Consider the following 11796-nt stretch of genomic DNA (forward strand, 5'->3'; position numbering starts at 1 on the left):
ATAGCGCATGCACAGCTCTAGCGGCATGCTCCGTACCTGGGTCATTCCATCTGGATTCACCCAGTGGTTGCACCCGACCATCCCAGAATTCGTTGTAATTTGGTATACTTAAAATTCACCATGGCCCAAGCACAAAACAAAAAAAAATTAGTCCAATCGGTCCGTCGGTTCTCGCGCTACGGCCCGCCCTTTTCTCCTTGTTTTGACAAAAATGGGTGTGACCTTCAACTTTCAATGGCCACTGCGTTGTTACGTGTTGACCAATTATAATGAAACTGGTACCATTTGATAGGAAATTCAGAGAGGAATCCAAAACATGCATCGAATAATGTATTGGAGCAATTTATTAAGGTCATGACCTTTGACCTTAACTTTGACCTTGAGTTTGACCCCCGGACAAATGATTTTTTAACTTGATTTTCATGTATGTTAATTATTGGTATGATATTGACAAAATATGTTAAAATCAATGATGACATTTTATTTCTTCACCTTTAAAAACTCTTCCAAAGATACCATGAAATTTCACTCTAGTCCCACACACTGATATTCATGTTAGTAAAGTGTTTACCAGTTACATGATTTCTTCCAATCTTAAGTTACAGTATGCAAGCACATGAAAAGAAATTAAGCTTAATCAGTTCACAAATAAAAGATTAAACCTTTAATTAAGGAATAAGGAATAAAAGTAAAAATAATGATACATTTATGAATTTTGGCTAAAAACACTATTTGCATTGGATTTGTACACAAAATCGAGTTTTTGAGTAATTTTGGGTCTGCATGCACTTACAAAATGTTGCGTAATTTTCGGAACCGTGTACCTGGGGATCACAATTTGGTCTCAAAAGTTGCGCGAGACTTGAAAGTAAAAAGTGAGCGAGCGACACGGTCAAAAAATTTCAAGCGGCGGATTTATCACAAAAAATGTCTTTAGGGTTAAAGGGTGAAGCATTGTTGATCGTTATCACTTAGTAATTTGTTTAAAATTTATCTTTTTATACTAGGTCAGACTATTACAATCAAACGTGAGGTAGATGAAGACATGACCAACCCTGATACAGCTCAAGACCAATGGACCACACAAGGTAAGATAAAGTGGTTCATGTGTTCTAGAACAAGCTTAATTGATGTTCAAAAAGTCAAACATTGTTGATTGCCCGGGGGGGGGGCCACTTACATTAATGAGTGGGTACCATGCGCGACCCAAAAAACATCTAAAAAGGATGTCTTTTTCAAAATAGGGCATGTTACGTACGTAATGTGATAAAGGTTTTGAAAACACTGAAATGATGAAAAAAGGGTATATTTTTTGTAAGGAAAGCTACGTGTTTAGGGTCATAATTTGCTGGGATGACAAAAAATGAAAAAATGTACGTGCTTAGATTCCGATTTGCGCGAGGATTTGAAGGTGGGGGTCATACTATTACCAAATGGTATGTCAAAGATACAACCGATGGCCGATGGACCCATGACATAACAATAAAATATAGCTGTACTCGTTTAGGGGTTCATTTCAAGGAATTCTTACCAATAGTATTGTTTTGTTTCCAATACTTGTTTAGGGCAGGGTTTCACATGCCCTTACTTGTTATGGGGTGCATTTTCAGAATATGGAAAATATGTGTTTAGGGTGCTTTTCGAGACCCCATGGGCGCGCATGGTATCCACTCGTCAATGAAAGTGCCCCCCCAGGCTGATAGTTATCTTCATTATTTGTTCACTATTTATCTGTTTATACTAGGTTCAACCTTCACCATCAAACAGCAAGTAGATGAAGACATGACCAACCCTGATACAGCTCAAGACCAATGGAATACACAAGGTAAGATACACTGGTATTTTGGGAGTTCATGTGGTGGGGGGGGGGGGCTCAGGCCCGCCTTGAGATCGCTCAAAACTTGGCATGCTGGTTGTCTGGAACATAATATACAAAATTGTTTGTAATTTGTTTCATGCGAAGTCATAATTAGTATGCAAAATTATACTTTTTCCTCTCACTCCCTAAATAAAGCTCCAAATGGTCTGATTTTTGGTATAGAAACTCTGTCTTGTTCTTAGCAAATGAACATAAAAAATTGCGATATCAGATCAATATCTTACATGTATGTATTTGTTTTGCAATTTCTTTTGTATTTCCTTGTTTTCTTGACCTTTTTTGTCATTGTTTTTTCAATGAACTTTGTCAGGGACTTTTAAGATCATAAACAACAGAAAACAAATCCATTTAAACCAGCAAAACTGAAAACAATCATATGTTCAGAGTTGCTAATTTTCCGGATTTTTCCGGAATTCCGGATTTTTTCCTTTGCTGAAAAATATTCCGGGAAAAAAAATCGATTGTCAAAGTGAAATCCGTAAAAATTTCCCTCCAAATCTTGTCACGGAGTTCGCTACGGAGAGCGCAATTTCAATTTTGGATGGCCAATTTGCGCAGACGGAAAATTATTAGCGTTGTGCGCAGCATGAAGTTTAGCTGGTACTGTACTTGCACGGTACTACGCGCGAGCAATACATTGTAGCAGTTGCAAACGCCGCCCTATACCCTGCAGGGATACGGGTGTCAGCGCTATATCCCAGTCGGGCGATCGCCCGGTAGAACCGCTCGAAGCATAGCACGGCCCGGTGTACGGCTGCAATTGCCTGCTGCTGCGTGAGTGATTGGTTGTCTGCCGCGGGATTTCAGCTGAAAACCTATTTGCTACCATGAAATATGTGTTCTCTGGTGCGTATTCATCAATTCATATGTGTGAACTATCCATCATTTTGATAGAAATTGTGATTTATGGATTTTCAATAGTATAGGATTGTCTTGTTGATGAGTACAGTGAGTGAAAAAGGGCACCCCAGCTGCTACATACACCCGTCCCGAGTCGCACCCATTGGCCGCAGCATATTAACCCGCAGCAGGTTAACCCGTACCGTAATGAGTACGGGTTACATGATTTTTTTTTTGAGCACCTTTCTTGCCTATGATATGAAGTTTATTATGTCATTAATTATTTGTTATGTACTACTGTAGATTAATGATTTCAGCCCTCTAAAGAATAAGAAAACGTTCCAGCTTCAGGGGGCTTCGCCCTTGACCCCGCCAGGGGCCCTGGGCGGGCCCCTGGACCCGTATTCCATAAAGGAGATAAGCATGCTTAAGTCAAAAATCTAAGCATTTTGTCTTATTTTTCTGTCTAAGATAAAACTCTTAGCCAAAACGCGTATTCCATAAAGAATTGGCTAAGAATTTTGTCTTAGAATTTGGCTAAGAGGTTTTGCGCAACTAAGACAGATATAGGATGAATGGCTAAGTAACTTTTCTTAAAACTGCAGATTCTGTATTTCATAAATACAACATGGCTAAGAATTTAGCCCTAACTTTAAGACAGCTGTGAGTTGTCTTAATTGTATTACCTTCAAGGTAATTCAGCCAACAAAATTTTACAATTTATACCTATATTGCATTTCGAGCTCCTACTTCATTTTTTCAACCGATTTTCATGAAATTTTGAACACACATTGATCTTAAGGTAAGGAGGTGGAAGATGTTTTTCTTTTTCAGAAATTGTGTTGCCATGGTAACAATATATTATGGCCAAAATTTTGCCGTTTAAAATACTTCTTTAATTTTCTACCAATTCTCATGAAAGTTAGCTCACACATTGGATTTGAGGAAAGATGTGCAAGACACATTAATGCATGTGTCAGAAAATGTGTTGCCATGGTAACGGTATATAATGGCAAAAATTATGTATAAATCTTACTACTTCCTCAGTTTTTAACCAATTTTCCTGAAATGTGGCACAAACATTAGTCTTGATGTGAAAATGTGCAAAACATATTTTATGCCTATATAAAAAATTGTGTTGCCATGGTAACAAAAAATACCAAATATAAATGAAAATCTTGTGATTGAATTACTTTATCAGTTTTCAACTGGTCTATTCTCCTAAATACTTGGCATACACATTAGTCTTGAGTTGAAGATGTCTAAGACATATTTTTGCCTGTATCAAAAATCGTGTTGCCATGGTAACATATTATTTAACGAAAATCTTGTAGTTCGAACTCCTTCATCTTTTTCAACCAATGCTCATGAAATTTGGCACACACATCAGTCTTGAGTTAAAAATGTGCAAGAATATTTTTTGTCTGTATCAGAAAACCGTGTTGCCAAGGCAAGGTAACAACATATTATATAATGAAATTAGGTGAAAATCTTGTGGTTTGAAACCCTTTTTAGTTTTCAACCAATTCTTATAAAAGTTGGCTCACACATTTATTTTGAGGTATAGATCTGCAACACATAGTCTATATTGGAAAATTTGTTGCATGAACCCATTTTTCTGTGGCCGGTCGAGACAAGTATTTCCTAATAAAACCAATATTTCGCAATTGGTAGCGAACTGATCTACAAATAAAAGAAATGTGATTAGTATGTGAGAATCAAAAACTAGGCCTATACCGAGATTGCGACAAGAACTTGACAGATTTACAGTGAGGCCAGAAAATGAGATTGAGTCGATGTGGATTTTACTAAGATGTACCGGTACTTTGGAGCCAAAAAGAAAAAAATTCACATTTGGCTGGATTCAACTTAATGCCAGATCCCTAGCCTACTTCCTTTTTTAATAGATCTAGACTAGCCTACATTTACTATTTTTAAAAACTAGAATCTATATTTTGATATCTTGAGTCTACAAGTCTCTACTCTAGATCTCGACCTATAACTATGAACACCTAGATTGATATAGTTCTACTTCTACTAGATCTAGATAGGGTATAGCTTTTAGTCTTATTTTTCGTCTAGATCTAGGCCTATGTTAGAGATTCTAGATCAAACAGTAGACTAGTCTGAGATCAGCCAGTCCTAACGTTAGGGCTACCGGCTAGGCTAGAAATAGAATCTAGAATGAATTTGAAGAAAGTATAGCCATAATAGGCTAGGCCGCCTAGACCTGAAGTAAATTTTTATATAAATCCAGGCCCCAGTCTAGACTGAGCTGTTGGTCTAGTACTAGGCTTTACTTTAGGCCTGTTTTCTAGAAACCTAGATCTAAACAAACTCCCCAAAATGTATAAATTAATATCCCCTCCAAACAAATAAATGGACCTAAAACAGAAGTAGACCTAGGCCTAGATCTACTTGGAATCTACATAGATGTCTAGGTCAGGACTAGGCCTAGATCTAACTAGTTTAGGCGTAGTTGGCAAGCAATGCATAGCGATAGGCCTAGCAGTAGCACTGTATGTCTGTAGACATGAATAACCGTCGTTTCTGGGAATTTGTTTAAAAGTTTCTGACATTTACTGTCATATCACATTGGTGATATTAGGGTCTAGGCCAACGTAATGTTGTTAGACTGTCGAGTGTCGTACTCGTAGTTTAGCAGAAAAATCAAAATACAGTCGGAGACAGAAGCTTTTGGTCTAGGCTAGGCCTAACTCTAAGTCAGATCTATTCTAGTAAATCTATCCCTGTCCTAAGAAAGGCTAAGCCAGGCTAAGTCCTGAATGTTGTTCTAGGCCTAGACCAATACTAATATACCTAGGTCTATATGATAATTATATAGCTTCAGTCTCGGTTGCTCCACTATGTCTATGGCATGCCACTACGTTTTGCAGCCTTCATAAAAACGTAAAAAAAAAGTAAAAAACAATGTTTAATTCTCCTCCAAACAGACGGATATTATAGATCTAATTGGGCCTAGGCTAGATTTAGGCCTAATGTTAGACCCAAGACTAGTCTCAAAAGTTACAAAAATTTTCTCTTAGGGGGCCTAGGTCTACTTAAACTGAAGTTAGAGTAAAGATGTCGAGAGGAATATATTCAATTTATATTTTGACAAACAATACATGAAAAGTAATATATGGGACTGATACACAAAAAAACTGTGCAAGTCACTCGGTTTGGGATTGAAATGTTTTGGTAATTAACAAAAATATAGATATGTTGAATTAAAAATTCTTACCATATATGTGTGATGAATGCTCTTCTCTTACTACAATAGTTGTAATTAGTTTCAATAAAATCCAAATTTTTAAGAAAAAACAACTTTAGTCACATTTTTGCAAGTTTGTTGCAGTGACCTCTGCAGCAATTTATCATTAAATAGAATTTGAGACTTTGGCTTAGCCATATCCCCTGACTTGAGACAAATGTCTTAAGTTTATGGAATATCGCTAGGGAAGATTTCTTAGACAAGCAAAATGCTAAGACAAATTGCTAAGACTTAAGCAAAAATCTTATCTCGTTTATGGAATACGGGCCCTGGACCCCCGGCCTGGGTTTTCAGGATTTTTTTGAGCTATCAGTTAGCATCTCTGTATGTTAATGATTTTTTCTTTTTTTTTAATGAAATCACGTTTTTGAGCAATTTTTGGTCTGACATGCACTTCCGAGATCTTGCGTAATTTCAGAACCGCGTATTTGGGTGTGTCAAAAGTGGTTTCAAAAGTTGCGCAAGATTTGAAAGTAAAAAAAAAGGAGCGGCATGGTAAAAAAAATTTGTATGGCAAAAATATTGAATAAGTCGTTTAGGCCCCTAAATAGGGTTAAGAATCATGGGTTCCTGTTTTTATTTCATGTATTTGAGAATCTAGATTAATATCCTGTTTGGTGAATACATGGTCTCACTGGGAGACACTGAGATCAAGACCTATGAAAGACTGCTGTGAGACCATGAAACTTGCTTGATCTTTCAAGCGTCCTTCTTTCAAAGATCTCAGAGGTCTTTCACGATTCCTGATGGCTTTTTCAGTGGACTTCGTGTTCTCCATGATCTACAAAACTTTTTGAAATGGTTCAAAACAGTCTTTCATCGATCTTACTGAAAAACTTTTTTTAAGGTTTTCAGCAGTCTTTCAGTAGTCTTTCGATGAACTTTTGAAATTTCCTCGTCTTTGCATGATCTTTCGACAGTCTCTCAAGATTTTTGCAGAGATCACTGTAGAGCTTGTGAGAGATCAATATGAAAGATCATTGAAAGACCAGGGAGGGTCCACAGAAAGAATTCAGAAAGATCACTTGTTGCATGAAAGATCTCTTAAAGACTGTTCAAAGATTCTATAGGACTAGTCAAAGACCAAAAAGACAAAAATTATTCATCAGTCTTTCAGAATTCTTTGAGGGGTCTTTCTGAGCCATTCCACAGAAAATGACATATTTCAGTTATATCTTGAAAACTGCTGTAAAAACTTGCCAATTTTTGCTCTTTCAAAGGTCCTTTAAAGGTCAAGTCCACCTCAGAAAAATGTTGATTTGAATCCATAGAGAAAAATCAGACAAGCAAAATGCTGAAGATTTCATCAAAATTGGATGTAAAATAAGAAAGTTATGACATTTCAAAGTTTTGCTTATTTTTAACAAAATAGTTATATGAACGAGCCAGTTACATCCAAATGAGAGAGTTCATGATGTCACTCACTATTTTGTTTTTTATTATTTGAATTATACAATATTTCAATTTTTACGAATTTGAAGATTGGGACCTCCTTGCCTGAAGCACAAAATGTTAAAATAATGGAATTCCACGTGTTCAGGGAGGAATGAAACTTCATTTCACATGAAAATGACGATAAAATCAAAATATTTCATATTTCAAACAATAAAAAACAAAAGAAATAGTGAGTGAATGACATCATCGACTCTCTCTCATTTGGATGTAGCTGGCTCGTTCATATAACTGTTTTTGTGAAATGAAGCGAAACTTTGAAATGTCATAACTTTCTTATTTTACATCCGATTTTGATAAAATTTTCAGTGTTATGCTTGTTGAATTTTTCTCTTTTTATTCAAATCAAGTTTTCGTTGGGGTGGACTTGTCCTTTAAAGGATAGAGCAATTACAATACATTGCGTCTTAGTGTTGACATGGTAACACACCATCAACAAATTGGGAAAAAAAATCTTTTTAGATGAGAGCTGTTTTACTTTGGTCTTAACGTTTTTACGATTTGAACAAGATGATTTTTTTTTCTTCCAGATAACGATCTTTTGGATGGAGTAGACATGAAACAATCATCCATTACAGAATGCAGTGAAGATGAGTCCCATCATGGTTTACAATACAATAAGACGTTTACAGATGAGAACTCTTTAGTTCTACATCATAAAACTCACTCTAGGGAAGTTGAGTTTGCTAGTCATCCTTGGACAGAGTTCGGAGACAGATGCTTCAAGTGCCCCCATTGTCATAAGAATTTTGAATGTAGGGATACTCTTATGACCCATGTGAGCACACACACTGGAGAAGAGACTTATTGGTCTTGTAAGAAAGGATATTTACAAAAGAACATTTTTACTGATCATATTAGAACCAAAACCGAAGAAAAAACCCATAATTGCTCTTATTGTGCTAAGAGATTTTCTAACAGGAGTCATCTTTCCTGTCATATAAGAACACACACAGGAGAGAAACCTTATCATTGCTCACATTGTGGGAAGGGATTTTCTCAAAAGAGTGAACTTACTCGGCATATAAGAACACACACAGGAGAAAAACCTTATCAGTGCTCTCATTGTGAGAAGAGATTTTCTCAAAAGAGCAATCTTACCTGTCATATAAGAACACACACAGGAGAAAAACCTTTTCATTGCTCTCATTGTGAGAAGAGATTTACTGACAAGTCCACTCTTACAAGTCATATAAGAAAACATACTGGAGAAAAATCTCTTCATTGCTCTCATTGTGAAAAGAGATTTACTCACAAGACTGCTCTTACAAATCATATTAGAACACACACAGGAGAAAAACCCTATATTTGCTCTCATTGTGAAAAGAGATTTACTCACAAGTCCTCTCTTACAAGTCATTTAAGAACACACACCGGAGAAAAACCCCATATTTGCCCTCATTGTGAGAGGAGATTTTCTTACAAGTCCTCTCTTACAATTCATATCAGAACACACACCAGAGAAAAATGCTATATTTGTTCTCAATGTGGTCAGAGATTTTCTCAAGAGAGTCAGCTTATCCGTCATATAAGAACACACGAAGGAGAAAAATCTTATCGTTGCTCTCATTGTGACAAGAGATTTTCTAATCAGGTCAGTCTTACATATCATATCAGGACACATACAGGAGAAAAACCTTATATTTGCTCTCATTGTCAGAAGGGATTTGTTACAAAGAGTAATCTTACCACTCATATAAGAACACACACAGGAGAAAAACCTTATCAGTGCTCTCATTGTGAGAAGAGATTTTCTCAAAAGAGTAATCTTTACTGTCATATAAGAAGACACACAGGAGAAAAACGTTTTCATTGCTCTCATTGTGAGAAGAGATTTACTGACATGTCCACTCTTAGAAGTCATATAAGAACACATACTGGAGAAAAATCTCTTCATTGCTCTCATTGTGAAAAGAGATTTACTCACAAGACTGCTCTTACAAATCATATTAGAACACACACAGGAGAAAAACCCTATATTTGCTCTCATTGTGAAAAGAGATTTACTCACAAGTCCTCTCTTACAAGTCATATAAGAACACACACAGGAGAAAAACCTTATCGTTGCTCTCATTGTGACGAGAGATTTTCTAATCAGGTCAGTCTTACATATCATATCAGGACACACACAGGAGAAAAACCCTATATTTGCTCTCTTTGTGAAAAGAGGTTTTCTACAAAAAGCAGTCTTACCTGTCATATTAGAACACACACAGGAGAAAAACCTTATCAGTGCTCTCATTGTGAGAAGAGATTTTCTCAAAAGAGCGATCTTACCTGTCATATAAGAACACACACAGGAGAAAAACCTTATCAATGCTCTCATTGTGAGAAGAGATTTACTGACAAGTCCACTCTTAGAATTCATGTAAGAAAACATACTGGAGAAAAACCTCTTCATTGCTCTCATTGTGAAAAGAGATTTACCCACAAGACCGGTCTTACAATTCATATGAGAACACACACAGGAGAAAAACCCTATATTTGCTCTCTTTGTGAGAAGAGATTTTCTTCCAATTCCTCTCTTACAAGTCATTTAAGAACACACACTGGAGAAAAACCCTATATTTGTCCTCATTGTGAGAGGAGATTTTCTAAAAAGTTCTCTCTTAAAATTCATATCAGAACACACACCGGAGAAAAATGCTATATTTGTTCTCAATGTGGTCAGAGATTTTCTCATGAGAGTCGGCTTATCCGTCATATAAGAACACACACAGGAGAAAAACCTTATCGTTGCTCTCATTGTGACAAGAGATTTTCTAATCAGGCCAGTCTTACATATCATATTAGAACACATACTGGAGAAAAACCCTATATTTGCTCTCATTGTCAGAAGGGATTTGTTTCAAAGAGTGATCTTACCACTCATATACGAACACACACAGGAGAAAAACCCTATATTTGCTCTCTTTGTGAAAAGAGGTTTTCTACAAAAAGCAGTCTTACCTGTCATATTAGAACACATACTGGAGAAAAACCCTATCTTTGCTCTTTATGTGGGAAAGGATTTTCTCAAAAGAGTAATCTTTACTGTCATATAAGAAAACACACAGGAGAAAAACTTTAGCAATGCTCTCATTGTGAGAAGAGATTTACTGACAAGTCCACTCTTAGAAGTCATATGAGAAGAAACCACACTGGAGAAAAAACCTCTTCATTGCTTTCATTGTGAAAAGAGATTTACTCACAAGACTGTTCTTACAAATCATATTAGAACCCATATTGGAGAAAAACCGTATATTTGCTCCCACTGTGAAAAGGGATTTGTTAAAAAAAAATTAAAATCCATAACTTACCTGTCATATTAGAACACGTACGGGAGAAAAACCCTATATTTACTCTCATTGTGCGAAGGGATTTCCTCACAAGTCCACTCTTAGAAGTCACATAAGAAGAAAACACACTGGAGGAAAAAACCTTATCATTGCTCTCATTGTGAGAAGAGAATTACTGAAAAGTCCATTCTTACAAATGTTAGAACACACATAGGAGAAAACCCTGTATCTGCTCTCATTGTGAGAAGAGATCTTATCCATCATAAGAACACACACAGGAGAAAACCCTGTATCTGCTCTCATTGTGAGAAGAGATCTTATCCATCATAAGAACACACACAGGAGAAAACCCTGTATCTGCTCTCATTGTGAGAAGAGATCTTATCCATCATAAGAACACACACAGGAGAAAACCCTGTATCTGCTCTCATTGTGAGAAGAGATCTTATCCATCATAAGAACACACACAGGAGAAAACCCTGTATCTGCTCTCATTGTGAGAAGAGATCTTATCCATCATAAGAACACACACAGGAGAAAACCCTGTATCTGCTCTCATTGTGAGAAGAGATCTTATCCATCATAAGAACACACACAGGAGAAAACCCTGTATCTGCTCTCATTGTGAGAAGAGATCTTATCCATCATAAGAACACACATAGGAGAAAACCCTGTATCTGCTCTCATTGTGAGAAGAGATCTTATCCATCATAAGAACACACACACAGGAGAAAACCCTGTATCTGCTCTCATTGTGAGAAGAGATCTTATCCATCATAAGAACACACACACAGGAGAAAACCCTGTATCTGCTCTCATTGTGAGAAGAGATCTTATCCATCATAAGAACACACACAGGAGAAAACCCTGTATCTGCTCTCATTGTGAGAAGAGATCTTATCCATCATAAGAACACACACAGGAGAAAACCCTGTATCTGCTCTCAATGTGAGAAGAGATCTTATCCATCATAAGAACACACACAGGAGAAAACCCTGTATCTGCTCTCATTGTGAGAAGAGATCTTATCCATCATAAGAACACACACAGGAGAAAACCCTGTATCTGCTCTC

At 36.6% G+C, this 11796-nt stretch overlaps 1 protein-coding gene across 1 annotated transcript in view; it reads left to right on the plus strand.

Moving 5' to 3' along the window:
- The window catches only part of LOC121420189 (zinc finger protein 271-like), a 30908-nt gene extending 19877 nt beyond the window's left edge, over positions 1-11031 (plus strand). The window contains exons 4-6 of the mRNA XM_041614736.1: positions 1008-1088; positions 1745-1825; positions 7976-11031. Coding sequence (XP_041470670.1) covers positions 1008-1088; positions 1745-1825; positions 7976-10515 — 2702 coding nt within the window. The 3' untranslated portion in view covers positions 10516-11031. The remainder of the gene's footprint in view (positions 1-1007; positions 1089-1744; positions 1826-7975) is intronic.
- Positions 11032-11796: the final 765 nt, after the last annotated feature.

This window comes from Lytechinus variegatus, chromosome 8 (assembly GCF_018143015.1).
Source record: "Lytechinus variegatus isolate NC3 chromosome 8, Lvar_3.0, whole genome shotgun sequence".
Classification (NCBI taxonomy): Eukaryota; Metazoa; Echinodermata; class Echinoidea; order Temnopleuroida; family Toxopneustidae; genus Lytechinus; species Lytechinus variegatus.